The sequence below is a fragment of the Melanotaenia boesemani genome, chromosome 7 (assembly GCF_017639745.1).
Source record: "Melanotaenia boesemani isolate fMelBoe1 chromosome 7, fMelBoe1.pri, whole genome shotgun sequence".
NCBI classification, from domain to species: Eukaryota; Metazoa; Chordata; class Actinopteri; order Atheriniformes; family Melanotaeniidae; genus Melanotaenia; species Melanotaenia boesemani.
In genome coordinates, this window is record NC_055688.1 from 17361202 (window position 1) to 17384435 (window position 23234).

General features: G+C 38.3%; 1 protein-coding gene across 3 annotated transcripts; it reads left to right on the forward strand.

The window, feature by feature from the left end:
• Nucleotides 1–288: 288 nt before the first annotated feature.
• LOC121643656 (cohesin subunit SA-1) lies at nucleotides 289–22669 on the forward strand. 3 transcript variants are annotated; one of them, XM_041991192.1, is made up of 32 exons: nucleotides 290–400; nucleotides 697–812; nucleotides 1329–1425; nucleotides 1703–1927; nucleotides 2489–2585; nucleotides 2847–2923; nucleotides 3329–3533; nucleotides 4147–4298; nucleotides 4888–5085; nucleotides 5433–5531; nucleotides 6080–6159; nucleotides 6798–6926; nucleotides 7755–7845; nucleotides 8001–8103; nucleotides 9687–9790; nucleotides 10391–10483; nucleotides 10590–10682; nucleotides 12157–12357; nucleotides 12810–12877; nucleotides 12958–13045; nucleotides 13292–13372; nucleotides 16304–16396; nucleotides 17078–17246; nucleotides 17713–17843; nucleotides 18197–18298; nucleotides 19760–19893; nucleotides 20091–20213; nucleotides 20671–20849; nucleotides 21497–21680; nucleotides 21940–22041; nucleotides 22206–22314; nucleotides 22528–22669. In XM_041991192.1, the coding sequence occupies exons 2-32, from the start codon at nucleotides 784–786 to the stop codon at nucleotides 22576–22578; spliced, it is 3687 nt and encodes a 1228-aa protein (XP_041847126.1). In that variant the 5' UTR covers nucleotides 290–400; nucleotides 697–783; the 3' UTR covers nucleotides 22579–22669. The 3 variants fall into 3 exon arrangements, with proteins under 3 accessions (XP_041847128.1, XP_041847126.1, XP_041847127.1); XM_041991193.1 differs by having other exon boundaries at nucleotides 291–400; nucleotides 6819–6926; XM_041991194.1 differs by lacking the exon at nucleotides 18197–18298 and having other exon boundaries at nucleotides 289–400.
• Nucleotides 22670–23234: the final 565 nt, after the last annotated feature.

Below are 23234 nucleotides of genomic sequence, written 5' to 3' on the forward strand. Positions count from 1 at the left end.
GATGAGGAATCCCACATCAGTGCTGTGTGGACCCACTGAGTAGACCACCTCAGGATGCTAAAAATTGCACAGACGGACTCAGTACTTTAAACATAAAGCAAAATAAAGTATTCAGAAGATTCACAAAAATAAAAGCACCACACCCATCTATGATTTAAATAAATAAACTGCAACAAATTTATGGTAGTGTGAGGTGGCGCTCAACGACATGGTAACAGCTAATTTGGGATGACCAATGGACATGAAAAGAACCTGTGAATGGACCAATCATTTTCTGGTCTGAGATGGCGCTGGCCAATCCTGAGAGTGCAAATACCGCCCAGCGTTGGCGTGCGTTCGCGGTTACAAAGAAGTGAAGTTGCAAAGTTTCTCCCCAAAGAAAAGATTAATTTATTTGAAGGTGGTAAAGTTTTATAATTAACCCAATAATTCTGATAATTGATTAGTTATCTGGATACGGTTTCAGACGAGCTAACGTTTTGAAACGATTACCTTCCGAAGCTTCAAACGGCTAGCAGTGTATAACATTTATATTGGAACCGCATTTCTTTTGCTAGCTTGTTTTACAGACACATTTGTTCGTTGCTAAAACCTATTAAGAAGTTTTTTCTAGAAAGTCCTGGAACTACGTTACAACGTTAAAAATAATAATTGGAGGCTTTACCTATGCTAGCATAATTGAATCTCTCCTCACAGTTTGTCTCTTGGTGGACAGGTAGAGGAAAAAAACGCTAACAGCAACCAGACTCCGCTCACGATTCTTGGTGCCGTACATCAGCCAAAATGACAAGCGAAAGCTCAGTTTTGAACAGGTAAAGTTAGAAAAGTAATTATCCTAAATCTGTAGCTAAAAGTGGAATATTCCCACCATCGAGGTATTATTTTACAATGTAGAGTTGCTCCATACATTGGTTCACAACCAGGAATTTATTACAAGTGTTTGTTCACAAATGAACATTGCAGAAGCAGCCAGTGAAGTTTTGTTAAATTTAAGGCGGGATTCTCTTTAACAGAAAACGTAAAGAAAGAGCTTGGTTAAGAATAAAACTTTTAGCAACGCACTGCTTTATAAATAAGATTGTAACGGTTTAATGAAGATCTGATCAGTAAGATGTAGTCTATTAATGTGCTAAATCTGCCTCTGGAGTCAGTAGAAAGAAACACAACATTGAAATGAAAAGGACAAATTTAATGTGTTACATCATTTGAAGGGAACTAATTTTTTTCATCATTATGCCTACTCAGATCTATGCTATTTATAGGCATAGTCGTAGAAGTTTACTGATGCTGACATTTAGTTGCTATTTAAATGTTTTCTCTTTTGTCAGCTTTGAAAAGCAGGATTACTTCTCAGATTCAGGAAGTGTGTGTGAGCTGGAGATGAAAGCCACAAAGCGAAAAAAACAGGCTGCACTTGAGCCTCAGGTACACATTTTTCTTAATGTCTCTACATTATCTACTCATTTAGCAATGGGATAGATCATGGCTATGATCTTGTTGGTGTATGGTATTTTTATGTTAAGTCAGAAAAACATTATTGTCAATCATCCTTCAGTTGATGTAAAAGATCAAAACTGCAGTGAAAATAACTGCAGTGTTGTAATAGATGCACAGAAAAGAAACAAGGCTTCAGCTTGTCACGGTGTTCAGCTGACTACACCAGTTTACTTCAAATCCCTAAATAAATCTCTTTTATGTCAAGCCACCCAAGAGACCCAGACCTAACGCTGGATTGAGAGTGACACACAGTCCCAGTAGCAGCTCCATCCCTAGTCCTCCAGACCCCTCCCTCAAACAGCAGCAGCCATCATCTCAGGGGACATCCAGACAGGTCTCTCCCAGACCTGTGAGAAATGGCGAGAGGAACCAGGCTATAAGTGCAAAGGATATCTATGATGCAGTCAGCTCTGGAAAGAGTGCCATGGTGGTGAGCAAACCTTTAGTTAAAGGGAAGGGGGAGAAAAGATGGAGATAAGCACATGAAGGGAGGGAGGTGCTGAAGGAGGCATATGTAATGAGACATAAAACAAGCTGACAATGAGAGAGGTTATCATCCGCTGTCAGTGGCTGACTGATGTGATCCTACAGAAATGCTTTTGATACGCAAAGAGGAAAAAGGACTTTCACTGGATCACACAGTCGGTGACTGACAGCACTTATCTGTTGTAGGTATTGTGCTGTGGTCAGTTTCTTCCAGATAAAGACTAAAGGTCTGAATAGCAAAAAGACAAACATCTGTAGTGGGTAATGATAAAAAGTTTAATTTTAATGCAGTGGTTATGCCAAGTTGTGATGAATAAAGTTGGAATTAAGGTAAGAAGGATGCAGCATACAGACTCGTATACATCAAACAAAAAAAACATACAAAATAGTGCAGGATTGAGAGGTTAAAGCTGAAATCCATGATGTTAGTGCATTTTATTTGTATACATCGTCCCATTGATCTGTGTGCCTTGTTCCTATTGTCCAATTTTTCTCTGTCAAAAAGACGGTGGTTGACGAGTGGTTGGACAGCTACAAGCAGAGCCGAGAGGCGGGGCTGCTGGTGCTCATCAACTTCATTGTTCAGTGCTGTGGATGCAAAGGTCAGAGGTTACGAGGGAGGCCAGGAGATGGGTGACAGGGGGTCACAGCTGAAGAGATTATCTTTCCAATTTTAGCTCAGGCAGTCGTTTGTGGTATTGATCTCACTCTTATGTATGCTCAAATATGATCTTAGCGCTGTGTTAATCCTCTGTCTGTTGCCAACAATATTAATATTTAATGAGTGTACTGAAAAAGAGAAGTTGGGTGTTTTATTTTAATTTCACTGTGGAAGTTCTGCTTTTGTTTTTTTCTCTCTCCAGGTGTGGTTAGCAAAAAGATGCTGGACAGCATGCAGAATGCTGAAATCATCAGTACACTGACCAAGGAGTTCAATGAAGTAAGAGAAGGACAGCAGTCTTTCAGACATAGTTTAGATTTTTTTTAAATGTTTCCTAAAATTAAAGACATTTCTTCCTGCTAGGGAATTTCAGATCTTTATTAGTTTTCTCTGTGAAATTATTCCTGCTGCAATTAGTTTTGAAGCTCAAATAATCTCCATGTCCCAAAAGATTATGATCTGAAGGATGGAGCACAGCGTGATGGCACATGCTAATTAAATCTAATACTTATAAATGAATACATTAATAAGTTAATTGCTTTGGTTTTCCACTGTTGTTTTTGGCATCAGCTGAACAAACCACAGGCTCCTGTCCTATATTGCCCTATACTAACAGAAATATTAAAGACATTTTCTTTGCTAAATTTGTTTTGTTTTAGTTTATTTGTTTATTTGTTTTGTCAGGATTCAGTGAACTACCCTCTAAGCTCTCCAGGCTCTCAGCTGAAGCGTTTCAAAGCTGGCCTGTGCGAATTTGTTCGGGTTTTGGTGCGTTCCTGTCGCAACAGCCTCGTTTATGATGAATACCTCTTTCCCTCTGTGCTGGCTCTGCTCACCGGCCTGTCCGACTCACAGGTCCGAGCCTTCAGACACACCAGTTCCCTGCTGGGTAGGTATATCAGTTCATTACGTGTGCAGGAAAACACACATGAGGGATGCATTTAAAGCATTTGTTTTGTTAACCACAAGCTAAGTTTCCATCCACTTATCAAGCAAATTTGAAAAAAAAGATGTTGCTTCATAAAAATGTGCATCAGGTATCTTTATATTAATCCTTTTAGAGGGACTAAACAGGGCTGCGTTACGCCTTCACTTGGCTGAGACAGAAGTTTGAGGAATAAGCAAAGTTTGGCCATCTACAAAATATAAACGGAGCTTTTAGGGAGTAGTTTAAACTTGCTGTTTTTATTATTTTATGCTCTTTGTTTAATCACTAGGAGCAGAAACTGAATCTTTCATACCATCACTTATTTAGATAACATATTCACTACTTCAAAATGATTTCACAAAAGATGTTCTGCCCAAATGCACAACAGACCAATAAAAAACCTAAACTAGTTTAAGTGACAACTTCAAAATACAAATGAAAAAATTTAAAATCTCCTGATCTTAATATATTATTTAAAGAATTATGCCAATAAAAGCAATAAGAAACATTGGGGTATTCCTGGGTATTTGTAGCTCTGTCAGACGGCTCTTTTCATTTTATTTTTCAATATCAGCCATGAAGATGATGACAGAGTTGGTGGAAGTAGCTGTTACGGTGTCTGTTCAGCTGCAGACCACCCAGCGGCAATACGACCTGGAAAAAAGCAAGAAGCCAAATGACAGAGCCTCTGACCGATTGGAGGAGCTGCAAACCACCATCAGAGAGGTGAACATGCAAGCATGCAAATACTCAACAGGTTGCAGATACACCAACACTTTGACACAGATGTGTAGGTTCAGTCATTAAAGCAATGACATCAACTTTAAAAGAAACATTTTAGAGGGAAAAGGATACGAAGGATGGCAACAGGAAAAGGCCGTTGTTTTTTAAAGTAAAGTAAAGTGAAATAGTTTATATAAAAAATGTGTTCTTTAAACAAAATTAGCCAGCGACACATTTCTTCATCTTGTTGGACGCAGGTTTTGTATTGAATGTCTAGTTTTGGATTCTCCTTAACTTCAGTTTTAATTCATTTAACATCAGTTAGTGAAAGAAAACAGCTTTCCTCTTGTAACATATTGTTACTCAATTTTTAGTAAAGTCTGTGTATAATCTGACCCTGAATATTGTAGGAAGAAAAGGAATATAAGTGATTTCAAACTCTGGCAAATATGAATCATTTTGCATTAAGGTGGGAAGTGACAGGATAGATAGAGTTGCCGTTTCAGGTGGCTAGGTTTTGATTTATTTAGTCATTCTTTACTGTATGTATGTGTTAATGGGTCCTTTGTGTGTGTGTGTGTGTGTTTTCTAGTTGCGAGAGAACAAAGAGGAGCTCTCTTCCATGATGAATGCTACCTTTCGCGGTGTGTTCGTGCATCGTTATCGTGACCGACTGCCTGAGATCCGTGCAGCTTGTATTGAGGAGTTGGGCTTTTGGCTGAAAACAGATCCTGAAGACTTCCTAAATGATGGATGCCTGAAATATTTAGGATGGACCCTCCATGACAAGGTAAACACACATACATGGGATAAAACAATACATGCTATGTTAAAATGTAAAGCGTTGCCCTGGGATTCCACTAGGCACCATTGTAGAATATCTGCACAGACACAACAAGACTACTGTTGTTTTTTGCAATTTTAGCTCTATAAGTTTCATGACAATGGAGTTGGTACACTTTGCATAATCTTGGTGTTAAATAAAGATAAACTGCTACACATCTGCTCCTCACTTTTCAGCTTGGTAGAAGAATCCAATGCAAAAGACAAACTTGCAGTGTAAACAGAATCAGGTGTCGGTCTGTGTGCAGTTATAGAGATTGTGTTACTTTACTTTGTTTTCTGTTTTTCTCTCAGCAAACTCCAGTGCGTCTGCAGTGTGTGCGTGCCCTGCAGGGTCTGTACCAAGAGAAGGAATTCATTGGCCGCCTGGAGCTTTTCACCAGCAGATTCAAAGTGGGCATCCCTCTGGAATGGACTTGCGCCTCAGCTGATGTCCTGTCCCACCCCCGTCTCTGTCTGTCTGTCTGTCTCAGCGTCTATCTCTTATCTATTGTTTTAGCTTTTTGTATTGTTTCCATTTTGTTGCCTGTCTGTGTCTCTCCTCCCATTTTTTGTGCCCTCCCTCCTTGTATTTCCATTCCTTTTTTTTCTTCTTCTTTTTGCTATTCGTGTTTGTTTTTGTGGTCCCATCCTTTGTCTGGGCATGTGTCTGGTTGTGTTAATTGCTGCCAATTACTGATGGATAATAAGCACTTCTCAAACACATAAAAACCCTCCTAAGCCACATGTGCTGCTGCAGATAAATGGTCTTTATGCCATGGCTTACTGCCTAATCAGTAGTGTTTGTGTGTGTGGGTGGATGCACATCTGTGGGTATGGGTACTTGTTATGCATTTCTGTGCATATTATTTATGTGAGTATTTGTCTGCTGGCATAATTGTACATTAGTCTGTGTTTGTGTGTTGCAGTGCATAACTGGATGTCTGTGTGTGTGTGTTTAGGAAAGGATTCTCAGCATGGTGCTGGACAAAGACCCAGACGTGGCAGTGGAAGTGGTCAATCTGTTGTTGATGATCCAACAGTGAGGGGGTTTTTTTCTGTCTCTGCTTTCTTTGTGCCATTATCTGCAAATGCAGTGCAAGAATGTTCTTCTAGGCGATCGCTACATATCCAAATATGGTGGACTCGTATTTTTAAACATGTCATTTTAAGCACTATTTACTGAAATTCTGAACAGATTTTAATAGTTACACTTACGAACTCTAGTAAAACTGCTCTCAGATGCTTTTAGTTGTGTTATTTTTGTAAAACTTCATGTGGGCACTGTTGGTCAGATACTTGCATAATCTTCAAAACCCCAGTGTAATGCACTAGTTTGAAAAAGTGATGGTCACCAAACCAATAAACATCCTCTGAAGGAATTGCGATCTCATATTTAATAAAATCTCACACTGCTGATGGTTGGTTAGGTGGAAGGTTGCAAGTAAAATCAATGTGAAAGAATCACCATGTGATAATGAAATTTCAACTGTTAAAGTTCTCCAATCATATCTTAAAAATACTGAGAAATTTTTAAAAGGGTTTAAAATCTGCAGGGGAAAGAGGGGGGAAGTTGGCCAAATAACTAAATAAATCATTGTACTAAATACAGCGTTTGATGGCTGAAGATGTCCTTGTTGATGCTTTCCATGTTTTTTTAATGTGCACTAAACTGAGCAGTATGTGTGCACACGATGGCAGGAGGACGGAGGATGGCCTGATGGAAGAGGAGTGTGGCCACATCTATCCCCTGGTTTACGCTTCACACCGAGGCCTGGCGTCTGCAGCTGGTGGCTTTCTGTGCAACAAGTACGCTTTCATCCTGCAGATGTACAGATGTGATGTGTCTCCCATTTTTCAGATGCTGCTTTGTATACAGTACTTTGCAAAGGTCTTGAGCCACCCTTATTTTTTTAAACATTACCAGGAAAATGTGACTATTTGTATTGGTGTAAAAATGCTTCAATTTACATCGATTCAGTGATCAATAACCCAGTAGCATCAGTCCAAATTCAAAATATGAATCAAACATGGATACTGTAATCATTAAAGTAGAACGTGGCATTGTTTGCATTTGCTTTTTTCTAACCACCAAATTGATTGAAGTACTTGCTGAATCAGTTTGGGACATTGTCTCATTAGTTCTTGGCTCCTAAATCGAATCAAATAATCATATTGTGGGAGAATTTTATATATCAGCAAATATTGAATCATTATTAACTCAATATAATATCATGCCGTAAACAAACGTAATTTACACCCGTAGTTATTTGCTAAGTTATCTTTATTGCTTGTATGATTGATAGGTAAGAGTGGCCTATGAATTTTCAAAACTCTGAAAGACCCTGCCTAATTTGTTCTATAATGATTTAAGCTCTGAGACTCCAACAAAAGTGAGATATTAAAACCGTTGTGATTTTAAGATCAATATCACCAATATGTTTTAGTCACTATAACTGTATATAATTATTGTGGTTACTGACTGTAAAAAAAATGAAAAGGAAAAAATATCTTTCACTTCTACAGCGTGGAAACTGATTGCACATTAAGAACTTATATAGTATAGAATCTACTTTTATAACTAACTTCTGTATCTTTGATCAGATATTGTGATAATCTTGTATGTATATCCGTCAGGCTGAAGAGGGTAATTGCCAGCGATGAGGAGAATAAAAACAACAATGCAGCCTTTTTTCAAATCCTCGTCTCCTTCTACATCCAGAGTGAGGTAGTATTTTCTTACCTTTCTAGCTCTGTATTTCAGGTCATTTTAGCCCTTCTGTATGAATTTCGAATAATATAAAATTTTATGTTCAAGAGTAAATTTCCCATTATGTTTTCATGATTAGTGTGTTTAAAACCTTACAAATACCCTCTCTGCAGTTTCATGAGCATGGGGCATACCTGGTGGATAGTCTGTGGGCTGTGGCAGGATCTGAGCTGAGAGACTGGGAGACGATGACCGCTTTACTGCTACAGGATGCTGGTGAGAAGCAAGACTTCCAGTATTTTAGCAGTATATTGGTTTCGTGTTTTCTGTTCGGTCTTTTCAATATGAAACTGGGGACACTAACAGAGAAAATGATGAAAACTTCACTGAAAACACATTTAAAAATGAGGACAATCAGATGCATGAAGATGACAGAATCAAGTGAAATATCTAAAGATCTCCGCTTTCTGTCAGCGGCTGTTCATGGCAAGCTTTAGGATCAGATGTTTTCTAATACAGATTAGACTAGTGCCCTACCCATTAGATAATTTAAAATGAGCATGATGACTAACACAAGTTGATTACATTTAATTGTGTTAACACATATGTCAAAGTTTTGTGTGCCCTTATGCACCTGGAAACTTCGAGGCAGTTTGCTTCGGACTGACAGTCTTCCTCTTATTTGATCTGCATAAATATGATCTGTAGTTATAAATATGACCCATAGTTATAAATATGATCCGTAGGCCGCTGTACAGCTGCATCCGATGTGCTGTCACCAGAGTTGCTGCATCATCATAGTTGAAGAAAAGTGGAAACTTCCAGATTGCAGGACTAAAGAAAGCAGTGGTTGTCGGGTTACTCCGTGTCCAGGGTCGGTCTGATGCTTCAGAGGCTGTGATGGAGAGTTGCTCGTTAACATTCCAGCAGGATATCCAACATTTCTTTTCATGTTTTTCGCCTGAACTGCGGTCCAGCATTTTATTGCTGTTGTGTTGTTGGTTTCAGCCTTTGTTTTAACCGCCAGCCCCGTTAGCATCTTTAGCAGCCGTGGTCAATAAAATGACTCAAAGGAGGAGAGAAGTGTGGAAAGAGATAAGTGTGAGCCTTTAGGAAGTTATGTCCGTCCACAGGTTTTATACCATTCAGCTCTTTTCTTATCACTCAGAAAACGGAGACTGACGTTGCTGTATTTTGTTTCCTTTTAACTAGAAAATAAACAATCTTTTCTGTGGATCCACAGTTTAGGAAAGAAAACTTGTCATAAACAAGTCACATTTGCCTCCTGGTGTTCTGGTCTTGAGAGCAACCCTGATTCATCATTTCCCAGAATGCATTTCCAGTAAGACAATGGCGACCTCCGTAGGTTACAAACGTAATAAATACATAACATTTTTTAAGTTATTAGGAATTTTCATATTTCAGTAACAATGAATTTTAGTAGAACAGGGCAACAACTATACGATTAGGCCAACAAGTGCTAATAGTTGAGATTCCTTTTAAGCTTTTATCTTCCTTTGTAAACTATTTATGTTGTCTTCATTTCTAAAAAAAAAAAAGGATAAAATGGTCTATGTAAATGAAAAATGTTGTAAAGCAAACATTGCCTCGGGCTTGAAAGGTAACAGAATGCAAATCATCAGGTTATGATGGGGTAAACAGTGCTAGCTGTTCTCACTGTCACGCAAGTTCAGTGCAGATTGTTTTGCTCAACAACAATACTCCATTATAAATCATATTCAGCTTTTTTATAGTTCCAGTAAAGATATCCAGTCAGTGATGTCTGCTTCTATTTTAGCTCATCACCCTCTTCTTTTTGTTCCTGCTATCTGCTGCTGTTTCTGCCTTTGTCTTGTCAGGTTTGATGTATGAGGAAGAGGGGGCGCTCCTAGAGCTTATGATGTGTGCCATCAGACAGGCAGCAGAGACAACCCCACCTGTTGGGAGAAGTCACAGCAAAAAGGTTTTTTGACACATACAGTCATGTGATTTATGCTTAATGGAACAGAGGAACTGTGGGTAAAGATTATTTTTTTATTTTAAAATTTAGTATTGAAGTTCTGTAATGCGGTTTGGGAGAGTACATATGTTTTCTAGATCATTTTCTTTCATCACTTTCTGATCATGTCTTAATTCTATTGTCCTCTTTATTTGTATATATAGGACGGAAATATAATGATTTAATTGTATCTTTGTTACTACCTTGTTTCTGTGGAAAATGCTGTGCTTGTTATAAATTGACAGCCGATAGTATATTTGTTTTATTATTATTATGTTTATTTTTGTTTTTGGGAGCAGGCCCTGAAAAGTTTTTTTTTACTTCTGCCTGCTCCTTTTTTTTCGGACCACAAAGGTAATCAGGCAAGCAATTCAAATTGTAGAAAGAGGGGAAAAGGGACAAAGAAGGGGACTGGAAGATTTTGCTTGCTTGTTTTCTTGTTCTTCTTGATTTGTCATGTATTTTATTTTATCTTTTAGAAGAGAATCTTTTTTTATAACTTTGTTCGAAAAAATAAATGAATGAATGAAAATTGTTATTCATTGGATTTTCACTTGCGATTAGATCTTGAGTATGAAGGATAAGAGGATCCAGGAACAAGACAAGAATCGCATCACCTCACATTTCATCCCTGTACTACCAGAGCTCCTTTCAAAGGTTCAAAGCCAAGTTTTGTTTTCATTTATAGCATCTTTATTTATTTATTTTTTTTTTGCCACATTACATTAACTTTAATACAGTTTGTGTTTTTACTGAATTACAGTACTCAGCAGATGCAGAAAAGATGAGTCTTCTTCTCAAAGCTCCCCTTTACTTTAATCTGGAGATGTACAGCAGTACTCAGTGGCTAGAAAAGGTAGGAGAGCCAGAGATCTGGAGATCAGCTAATAATACCATCTGTTCACAGATGATGCCATAAAGAAGGCCAAGTATTCATAGCTTGCTATTTTCCCTTGTATCCATGTTAAAGTATACACATTATGAAATTATAAGCCCGTTCATAGCACATAAGAAACATATGACTGTTTATGGGTGTGTTCACACTTTAAGGTTTAGTTCAATTTAAACTGCTGCAGTTACTGTGCATGTGAATCATTAAAAAATTATGAAGGCATCCAGAAAAGGTATTTATTACCACCACCAAAGCGGAGCTAATTTTTTTGGCAGTATCCGTCTGTTAGCAACGACGTCTACAACGTTATAGAAACACCGCAACAGGCCATCTTCTAGTTGAAGCTCAGTATGAATACTGGCTTGGCATCTTGTCACGTATGTTTACTCCTAACTTGGTTCTACTGTAGTAAGAGGAGCTGCTCATTTCTCCCCCAACTGAGTCTTTCTCATTCATTTGTTGGAGCAGAGCCAAAAAGTTTTCTGCATTCATTCTTCTGCTTCTGTTCAGTTTTTTTTTTATTGTTTTTGGTGGTGTTAGTTTGTCTGTCTGTTAGCAACATAACTCAAGTTATGGATGGATTTTGATCATTTTTTTAAGAAATGTCAGAAATGGAATAAACGAACAAGTGATTACATTTTTTGGGGGGGTTACGGATCACCGTCTGGATCCAGGAATTTTTTAAGAATACTTTACTTTCTGGACATAGGGATCATTTTGCCATTACAGCTTCTAATTCATCGGATAATGTCCAGAATCATTTGCAAAATTACAAGATGTAATCATGGTAAATGTTATAATCTGACATTGTTTGACCCAGATGATGTTGATATTCTGGTTGTGTTTATCCAGAAGATTAGAAACTGGGTGGGCTGTTGGGGCTTTGGCGTTTTTCTCAGACGAGTGACCATATGGCTTGGCAGAAGTCTGCGCTCTCTGAGTGCTTGTAGTTTTTCTTGTTTTAAGTCTGCATTCTTCTTTTAAACAAATGAGCCATGTAATAATTACAGAATATGTATTGAAACACCATAATAAAAATATAAGATTTTATGCCTTTAAAAATTTGTATAATGTTACTTATCGTTGGGGGAAAGCAGTACAATACGTAGCCAACTTGAATTTTTTTCCCCTTTTTCCTAATTAGGCGTGTGTTAGTTTGATTTATTAGTTTTTATCTGAATGTGAACAGAGAATTGAACACACCCTAAGTAATAGATGATTTTATATATTTTCATATCTGCCATTTTCAAGCTTTATTGTAGTTATTTTAGTATCTTAAATTGTGAGAGACATAAAAATAACCTGAGCATGGAGCTTCAGTCAACATAAGCTGGAGTTCTAGTTCAGTTTAATGTTCTTGAATAAGTGGACAGACCATTTGCTTCTAAATAAGCGCCACTTTTTGCCTGTTCTTCATTTCCCCCTTTTTTTCTGTCAGCATCTGGACCTGCTGCTGTCCCAGATATGTGTCATTGTGGAAAAACACACAGAGATCTCTGTGCTTCAGGCTTGTGCCCAGTTGGTCAGCACACTCTGCTCAGAGTGCTACACCTTCTCCACCCGCGCACATCTAGTATTCAGCCAGCTGCTGGATGAACTGACTGAATGTTTCAGCACCTACTCAAGTGACCTGTTGCAGGTAGGAGAGCGTGTCAGTAACACCAAGCTAAACCTAATGGAGAAAGTTCTGCAACAAAGCAGCTGCTGCACAGATTCTGTTTATTATACTGACTGAAGAACCTCAGTGTTGCCCCCAGGTTCACAGCCCTACCCATTACAGCATTACAGTAGGAGTATGACACGTGACAATAACAGCCTTATTTAAACATCATGTCCCATCGCATTTCCAAACTTCATCATGCAATTTTCCATTAAGGACGGAAAGGCAGTGATTAAAAAAAAAAAAAACTCAACCTGTTATTTTGCAACAGTGCAATTTAACAATTTATGTTTTTTTTATGTTGGTAAGTGTTGCATTTCTGTGCTGTTTGTTAGTTGTTACAAAGAATTTTTTATATAATGGAACAACAGAATTTTTGTAAAACTCTACATTAGGTAGCGTTTCTTCTTTGTGTGTGTTTGCATACGTAGGGTACTGCAGATGATGATGACGTATACAACGCAGCCACAGCCTTGAAAAAAATCGCTGCCTTGAGCAGGTAGGTTCTAATACACGTTGCTGTTGTGCTGATTTCATGTTACATTGAAGTGTGTGACTGTGGTGAGTATATGTTTCCAGTGCTAAGGACCCGACTGGCTGGAAGCTGTTGGACTCCTGTCTAAAGTTGCTGAAGAGCAGGATGGAATCTATGGAGCTTGACACAGAGGTTTGGGAATATTGATTATCATATTTTGTGTAAAGAAAGGGGGGGGGGGGAGCCATGCAGATATAATAAAGATTGAAAGAGATTTTAGTTTTCATGTTAACAACAAAAGCTCCAGCTTGCCTTTGCATTAAATTCCCCTTTGAATTCTAATTCATGCCACATTTTGTTTAGTTTTAATTGTAGATAAAGAGCTGTTTGAAGGAAGAAGTGTTTTGCTCATTTGAACTTGTCTCTGTGTAATTTCAGCTCATGGTGTCGGCCCTGAAATGTGCAGCTTTTCACCTGATGTGGGCCAAAGTGAATGTGGTCAATTCCAAACCAGCTGAGGTGCTCTTTCCACTTTACAAAACCTCTTATGCATCTTAGTCATTTGTTATTAAAGTTTTGAAATAGTTTGATCTGAGATGGTGATCTAAGATCCAGGTGTTGTCAGTTTTAGATCAACCAAGTACCGATAATTAGTCCTTTCACGATGGTTATCAAATCACATCTAGGCCATCTCGTCTGTGTTAGCGGCCTTCCTCTGTGTTTTCGCAGTCCATCTCTTCTTTGTTGTCCAACAATTTGCCAGCTGCATCACCAGCAGGCAAATAAAGCAGCAGTCTGTTAGAGTGCATCTGAGCACACGGCGATGCACAGATATTCGGTTCACTGCTTCATGCTTTTTCTTACCATTTGTCTTTATTCATCAGTGTCTCATTTCATCATGTTTCAAGTTTTCATCTTTTTAAGCTCATTTTCACTTTCATACTGAATTTACTGATGCAACATCTTCTGCGTTCCCCCACAGCAAAGCATTTTGTATGTATTATGTTTATTTTAAGGCTGTCAAAAATAACGCGGTAATGGCGGTAACTTACCTTTGTAATGACTTGCATTAAATTTATTAATGTATGCACAGCATCTGTAATTATGACAGCAAGACACAGAGGTGTCTAAATGCACGATGGATGTTTTCCCTCTCACACACATACACACACACACTTTTCCTGGTGAGAGGGTTCAACACCTGCACTTCTCTCGCATTAAAAAAAAACACTGACATAGATTTACCCAAAAGTATTGTTAATGGACGTGCTAACAAAAGTAGGCAACATTTATGAGTCTCATGTCAATCAGATCACTATCACGTGAGGAAATAAAAATGTTGAAAACAGCATATTTTAGTTGGATATTGTTTGACTTTATTTCATATAACTTTTCATTATGAAGGAAGTTTGCTAGTGAAATGTAGCTGTAAAATCTACTAGTAATCAGCCATTCACACATCTAAGAATATAAATCAGGGTTAGAAATCTAGTAATAGTGAAACAGTAAAAGGAAGCAAGGGGATGTCTTTACTAAATAATTGGTGCTGTGCAGATGTTGGAGACACAGGTCTGATCATTTGTAGGCCATAAATGTGGTGAGAGAAATTATAAACAGGTTCTGAGATATAAATCAGAGCAGGACCTTCACTAACAAAGTAGCTGACAGGTGGTAGGAATGATTTATACTTCAGATATTAAGGGGTGGGTCTAGAAAAGTTTTGATGGGGGGCCAGGCAGTGCCACTGGCCAGGAAAAGGGGAGGCAAAAATTAGATTTATTTTTTAAGTCTTGATTTTATGTAATTTTGAACAGATTTTTACAACTAAAGTGATCACCTAATGTGAAAATGCAAAGAAAAACCCAAAGTAGCCTTGGCTGTTTCTGTTGATGCGATACAGTGAAAACGGGCAGATTTCAAGCATAGTCGCAAATTATGATTGATTATGATTAATCAGTTTGCAAGCTGTAATAAATCTGATTAAATTTTAATCATTTGACAGCTCTAGTTTATTTTCATGCATCACTTGAAAAGTCTCATTCTGTGAAATACACACTTAAAGGACACATCCTTAGTGAATTAATGACATTAACTGAAGATAGACGCAGTTGAGTTTTCTGACCATTGGACACTTACTGGCACCTTGCTAGAACCAGGTTGGACCCCTTTTGCTTTCAGAGCTGCCTTAATTCTTTTTGGCACAATATATATAAAACCCAAGAGAGAGGGAAAAAATATCCAAGCGCACCAGTTTTGAAAGCGCAGAGTATGCGTCGTGAGTGTGAGGGGAAAGAGGCCAAGCTTGAGCGCAGGAGATTTGAACCTGCAACACTAAACTTGAGAAGAGGAGAAGAGTTTTAAAAGGAAGAACAATATGTGTAAGAGCAAGGCTTTCCGAGTGTGAGAGCAGAGTTTTGAGAGAGCAGTATGATAATTGAGCGTGAAAACAAGAAATCTTGACCTCAAATCAAACACTTGCTCTCTTGATTAAAGATAAGGAAATACCCCCATACATCAGAAGATATTACACTGTAGTCATAAAGGGATGAACGTGGTCAGCAACAATATTCAGGTAGGCTGTTGTTTAAATCAGTGTTTCTCAATCCAGGTCCTCAGGACTGCAGGGCAGTGGGTCCTGAGGACCTGGATTGAGAAACACTGATTCAAATGATGCCCAGTTGGTACTAAAGGGCCCAAAGTGTGCCAAGAAAATATCCTCAACACAATTACACCACCGCCAGGCGCCAGCTTGAACCACTGATACTAAGTATGACTAAACCATGCTTTCATGTTGTTTATGCCAAATTCTGACCCTACTGTCCGAATGTTGCAGCTGAAGTTGAGACTCATCAGACTATGCAACATTTTTCTAATATTTAGCCGTACCATTTCTGTGTGCCTGTGTGAATTGTAGACTTGATTCCTTGTTCATAGCTGACAGGAGTGGCGTCCAGTGTGATCTTCTGCTGCTGAAACCCATCTGCTTCAAGGTTGTAGGCGTTGTCCATTCAGATATAGTATTCATAATACTGTGGCTGGAACCAGCAGTTATTTCAGTTACTTCTGTCATCTCGAACTAGTCGGCCCATTCTCTGACATCAACAAGATGTTTTCATCCAGACACCTGCTGCTCACTGGAAATTTTATATTTTTCTCTGTAAACCCTAGCGATGGTTGTGTGAAAATCCCAGCTGATCAGCAGTTTCTGAAATACTCAGACCAGCCTGTCTGACACGTCTTCAGTCTGAAACTCTGTTTGAACTGCATTGACAACAGGATGGTTTAGTTAACGCCTGGCACTCACGTTCAAGGGCATCGATGACAGATGTATCTCATATGGTTTAAGAATCCCAGGCAACATCAAGAATGCTGTGCTTAAGTTGTGCCTAATTCACATTTATAGTAAAATGGTTTTGTAATGAACTCTCTGCCTCTTTCATTTTCTGCCAGGCGGAACTGAAGCGTCTGAAAAAGGAGGTGCACTCATTCTGTAGAGTCTGCCAGATGTGTTTATCTCTGGAAAAGGCTGAGATCAGAGACCAGGTAAGTGTCCTAAAACCAACCAACACAGTGTCCATATCATCTTTTTAAAAGTTGACAATTTTGATAGTAGTCTGCTGTCAGTCCTCTAAATAACATTTTTATTTTTCTGAAGCAGTGAAGACAGTTTGTCTGTAAACCTACTAGTCACACTGAAGATCACCTGTCATAAGAGCCAATAAATGTAAAGCTCATTATTAAAAACAAGAACTTAAATTCTGTTAGTGGTGGATAGCACGTCTGCTCTCCAGGCCCAGGATGAGTCAGGATCTAGGGCAAAGGGGTGCACAGCAGTTTATGATCATCATCTCTTTGTTTCAAAACTAATAATAGAAGAAGCTCTCTGGTGCTAAAATGTATTATTTTTATTAAATCTATAACTAAAGAAGCTTTTATCTCCAGCAGTTTTGTTTGGGGCACATACCCATTTACTTTGTATTTTACTTTTACTTTGTAAAATTTAAGCATTTTGTGCTCCTCCTGGGAAATGGGATTCTGTTCTCAGACAGTTGTTGTGATAAGTTCTTCATTAATGAAGTGGCCATGCTGGCCGAGTTAACAGATCTGAAACGTTTGGGGTGATAAATGTTTTTTTTTTTTTTAAGAGGAGTGCCTACAGTCATAATTTACACAGAAAAATGTGATGGAAGGATGGAGGAAAAATGGTTTTTGTCCTTGGCACAGGCATTTGTGCTGCTGTGTGACCTCCTGCTGTTGTACAGTGCGAGTTCAGTCCGTGCTGAACCGGACCTCCAAGCACTGGTTCACCTGCCATCTGATTGTCTGCGCTCTGAGTTGGCTGCTTTCCTTCTGGACTACGTATTCAGCGAAGATGAAGATGACGAGCTCAGTGGTAATTTACAGCACTTTTGCCTGAAGCAGTTATAGTCAGTGTTGACAAAGTGACAATATTGTAAACAAAAGTAATTTATTTTTATTTAAATGATGATGATTCTTTGCTTTGTAAGTTTTATGTGTAATGTTTAAAAAAAAACTCAAGTTCCTCTGCTAGTGATCTCCCAGAGGACTTTACCCTCAACTTTGGCATCACACCCAGTTTTTAAGTCTTGTTCGAGTCATCTTCTGTAGTTTTTATCTATGTTTCATGATGTTCTCTCACCTCCACCAAAAAATATATCCGCTGACTGAGACGAGTAAGTCTTTGCTCGCATGCTCTGTCTGCTTGTGCCTTTATAAATACATGAATACCTCCTCTCTGCTCCTGCGTTTCTAAACATAACTAATTGGATAAAGGGCTGTTATTCGTCCAATTTATTTTCTCCTCTCCTCGGTCATGGACCACTTTTTTTTCTTTTTAGATGAGAACGAGGAGACAAAAATGATTCTTCTTCAGAAGAGGCGCAACGAGTTGGCAGGCTACTGTAAGCTCATCATCTATGGGGTGCTGGACCTCACAGCTGCCACTAATGTGTTCAAGCACTACAGCAAGGTGGAGAGTTTGTTTGGTTTCATTTGTCCAGCACAATATAATCTTGTATCAGTAGAGAAAATGTAATATGTTTAATATGTTTAATATTTATTCTTTGGAGTAGGAAAATGTGTTGGGAATACAGGAAAAGGGTTTATTTTAAAAAGGATTAAAACATGGACAGGATGTGTTAAGAGTGGAGGAGGGTGATAAAACCTCTTTTAGAACCAGCGAGGTGCTGAGAATGAGTCAGAGAACAGTAGCTAAAAGAAATACAGATGATGAGGATGGAGAGACTTATTTTACATTTCAGACGTTTAGCTTGCGCCATTAATTGAACAGATTGATTTTTTTTTTCTTTTTTGGTTCTTCAGCACTTTAAAGACTTTGGGGACATCATCAAAGAGACTTTGAGCAAGACGAAGCTCATTAACCCCATACAGAGCGCCAAGACTGTGTGCCTGAGCCTGCAGCAGGTGTGCACTTAACATTTCACAATGATTGTTTCTTTCTGAGAGCTTGTATTGCTTAGTGCAGAGAAAGTGTGCATCTCAAACTCTGTATTGTGACATAGTGTGGGAGGGCTGCAGCAGGGGTACAGACAGAAGGAAGTCAAAGATGCTGTGTGAGGCAAAAGATGCACTCTGATGTTCTGAAAACAACAGAAAGTTTGGCATGTGTGTCAGAAGTTGCAGCTGTACTCAGTTTTTACACAACTGCGTACCTCTTATGTTGTATAACTTTATAAGCCATGTAACCTCTACCTGGAATTAGTATCCTGTCTCCTCCAGATGCCTTTAGGAGATTAGCTACAGTTCTTGGTCATAGTATGAAAGAAAATGCAAGAAAATAAGATTTAGAAAAATAAAAAGCTAAGATGTAAGACACAGACACAGAAATCCATTACTGCTGATGTTCATCATCATTAAATGTGCATAAACCCACACAGACAGTACAGCATGCGACAAACTAAAAATGAAGATTATCATGTTTTAAACTTCACTGTAAGTCATATTGTACATCAACAGGTATGTTGCACGCAAAGACTCTTGCTTTGAGGATCATTTTCTCAGTGGGGTTAAAATCGTGTAGAGAGAAGACAAAAGCTAAATCAGCAGCCCAAACTTGGTACATGTTCACCAGTAGGGCTGCAATGATTAGTCAACGTTGTCAACAATAGTCGACAATAAAAATGGTCGACAACGAATTTACCCGTCAACTATTGTCGGCAAACTACAGAGTGAGACATCATCTTCTTTTCGTATCTCTGCTGAGAGCTGCACATGGGCAATAAAGTCCGCCAGGGGAAAAATATGGCGGCCGACCAGGGAATAAAACGGCTGCAGAGGACGTCAAAAGTCTGAAATAACTTCACGTTAAACTAAAAAATAAATATATGTGAGATTTGTAAAGCGGACCTTGCATACCACGGAAGTACGTCTGCAAATCTCAAACATTTAAAGAGGAGGCACATTGGACTTACATAACCTCATGCAAGATTTCAAACCTGAAAGTGAAATAAGATCCATTTAATAATTATGAGATACATAATCCGATTGGTCAACTAGTCGTTTTAATAGTCAGTGACTAATCAACCGTCAGAATAGTCATTAGTTGCATTATATCATTTTTTTAGTTTTATAAAGATGCTCTAAAACATCATGCTTGAATGGCCACATAACTTGTCATAATTTTGAGATCCCGCTATTAGCTCCAGATGTTTGCAGCCATTTATTTGAGCTTGACATGCTAACAAATTGTTTTTGTTTTTTATTAGAGGACATCTTTTGCTAGCTAATTACAACCAGTGCTCAGAAGTAGCAACACAACGGTCCTAAAACCCAGTGGAACTTGTATGTCCTCGTCTATGGAAATGCTCATTTTATCATGCGGTTCACACAGCATGTATATGTAAAGTCATGTCTGTGTGTGTTCAGCTGTACTCAGAGATGCTTACAGAGGACCCCAGCCAGCATGATCTCACTGAGATGAGAGACTTGGCCAAGAGGCTTGCCATGAGCTTTGGCATTGATCTCCATCGTGTCTCCAAACCGCTTGTGGCCCTGCACATGTTAGTATCACATGTTTCTCTTACATATACAGACCAGACCTGCTATGACCTTCATAACTTAGTTCTGATTTTAATTTTATAACTCTCTTACATCTGTGCTGACTTTTTTTTTTTTTTTTTTAAGAAAATAATGGATCTGAGAAATTGGTCAATGCTAGAGTTTTTTATGTGTTTGCTTGTATTATGTCTGCCATTAGGGACGGTATACGGTTTGCATTTCGGGCCCCACAAGAGGGAGAGGAGCAGCATCCAAATGTGGCCTTCTTGGAAATCCTCAGCGAGTTCAGCTTCAAGTTGCTTCAGCAGAACCGCGCCCAACTGTGAGATGCAAGGACACACAAACTCACCTACATCCACACAAATGTGTTTCTCTCACAGCCGACGTAGCGTTTCTGCTTTTTTCATTGTATGCTTTTTGTCGCTCATTTGTTGAATCTGTTTGCAGTTTGTCTGAATGTATTACCAGTGTTCCCAGGAGATACTGAACAGCATATTCCAAGTTCTATATTATAATGGAATTCCTGTTCTCTGTCTGTCAACCTGCCAAAACAAAGAACTTTTAAATTTGGAGGATAAAAGAAAAGACGTGTGTTTTATGGCCTCAATCTAGTCACAAAATTTATTGATGATCATGGTATTTGTTTTAATTTGATTCACTTGAAATTTTTTTAAAAAATTAATAAAAAAAAACTCCAAAAGAGCTGAAAATGAAACTGTAACAAAAGATTTCCCCTGTCTTTTGTCCTCATCGTCCGTTACTCTTCCATCCCCTCCCAGAGCTGCATTTGTGAAATCTGAGTGTCCCAGTGATGCCCTCTCCTGGCCATCCGTTAGACTGTATCAGCATTCTTTGGAATCTGGCTCCTCATCGAAGGCCAGAGAGCAGGAAGGGAAAGGCGATGCCATCTCCTCACATGACACTCCAGTAGCCAAACGCAAGAGGACGACTGTCCAGGGTGACACACCTACTGCATAAAATACTCGAAAGACATAACTTGAAATAACAGTAGTATTTAGATAATGGAAGTGCTTTGGTGGAAAAAGGTCTGAATAATTTTGTTTCTTATTTGTTCTCAATTAATCATGACAAAAAATGCCCATATCATATTATACACTTATAGGTTATGCCCTTCATTTCTCAATCAACTTTTAATTTACACTGTCAGGGACCAAGTAGCAAAGCAACAAGCACACAAAGTAACTTGGTTTTTATTGACCCAAAAATTCCAAAATAAATCCAAAAAAAGGATTAAGCCTCCCAGCCTGTAATAGAGGTCAGTTAAATATAACAATACTCAAAATTGTAACCCAACAAACAACTCAAACTCAAGTGAGGAAAACATTGTTATGAAAACCAACACCATGACACATGAGAGTAACTTGTAGTAGTTAGCCCAAACGGAATAACACACACAGGAGAAAAACAAAATGGCTGACAATGACTAGCCAAAGACTCAAATTAACTAAACCTGAAATACATTTATGAAACTTAAACATTTTTTGTTAACTAAATATTGAAAGTGTCTTATTTTAATTTTAAAGATCTAAAAGGTATAGCCACAAAGTATTACAACTAATAACTTTCTGTATTTTCTGTCTCCAGGGTCAGCATCCAGCACCACCAAAGTGTCCTGGTTGGAGAGCAGCAGTATCCACAGCCACTTGGACACTCCAGCCTTCACCTCCACTGTCCAGAAACAGCCGGCCTCCAAGAAAACTGGAGCTGTAGAATCTGGTATTGGTGATGGTTTAACTGAGCTGCAATCTGAGGATGAGTTCTCCTCGGGGTAAGTTGGATTTTAGCAACACATTCGCAGTTTATGTACTTCTAGCTCAAAACCTGCATTTTGCTCTCAGAAGGTCAATCTGTGTTCTTTTCTAAACTTGTGTATATGTTAACAGGCAAAAGGAAAACCAGCTTTATGCCGAGACACTGAGTTTTTGTTGAAATGAAGCTGCAAAGTGTCCATTTTCATCGTTATATTTGTAGATGTAGCTGTCATATGTAAACACAAGAAAAATGTAAACTTGAGATCATCTCTGTAGGCCTCAGATGCGAAAAGTGAAACCCACCAAACGAGGCCAGCATTCCTCCATCCAGACTGAACCTCCGTTGAAGAAAAAAGACCTGGAGTCCCACCTCACCTTGTAATTTAAATGGCTCATCATCTTATAATAAAAGACTTAACTTTTTCACATAATATTTTTAGGGTTTACAAAATGTGACCATCTATTTTAAAGATCTATTGTAAAAGCTTTTTCAGTCTAGAATAAGCACATAAAATGAATTATTTTATCTTTTTCCTGCTCAGGCTTTCTCTGATTGAGGACAACATTTCAGAAAGAGAGGAAAACAGTTCGGGGAAAGAGGAGCCTGAGATTGAAGATTATGAAAGTGGCTCTGAATCTGCGTACACACTGGTAAAAATTATTACATGTTCACCGTTTTAGAACAAATTAGAAACAGATTTACATCCTGCTTTCAGTCACCATTTTACAAAGCGTTTACACTGCGCCTTGTTGCGTGTAAATGCAGTTTATTTATTTATTTGTTTGGTGAGTTTTACAAAAAAGATAAACCAAGGTTAAGAACTGCGTTCCTCAAACTGTCTTTGCCTTTTACTTGGTCTGCAGCCTTCCACACTTGTTACCTCAGCCAGCATCCTTGATGAGCTCTTCGACTGAGGCCTGTCTGGATTATCACCACAACTTTTCCGCATTTTTTATTTTATTTATTTATTTTTTGTTTGTTTTTTGGAGTGGGGTTATATTCTGTAATGGAGTGAAATAAATATTCCAGACAATTGTTCTTCTGAATGATCCCGTTAGGGTCACTTGTCAGGTCTGTTGCAGCGCAATGCTGAAGTTTTGTAACAAAATCTGTTCTGATTAAATATTAAGTATGTTTATCTTTTGAAATTCTTGTAAAAGTTATGTATTAAGTGAGATTACCAGCAGTTGAATGTAAGCTAAAAAAAAATCTTGTACTGTTCTTGGTGCCAGTTTGTGTTAAAACACTTGTTAAATAAAAGATGCTTAATTTGGCAAAGGAATGCTGAAAGTCTCTTTAATAAACTGCAGTCAGCATGACCAGTGACAAGCACTCTAACTATAATATATGCAAACACACTGAGGTGAAATTAGTTTTGCTCCAGTTATTTATTTATTTACATTCTGCTCGTTTTATCATTGTTAAGGTTTTTATTAACAATACTTTTATGTGGTTACAGAGCACCTGCAGGAACATACTATAGTATTTTAAAGCAGGCATTATCATCTTGTGTGTGTTATCTCTATTACGAAACATGCAAATACAGTTTTAATACATTGTTTATTTCTAT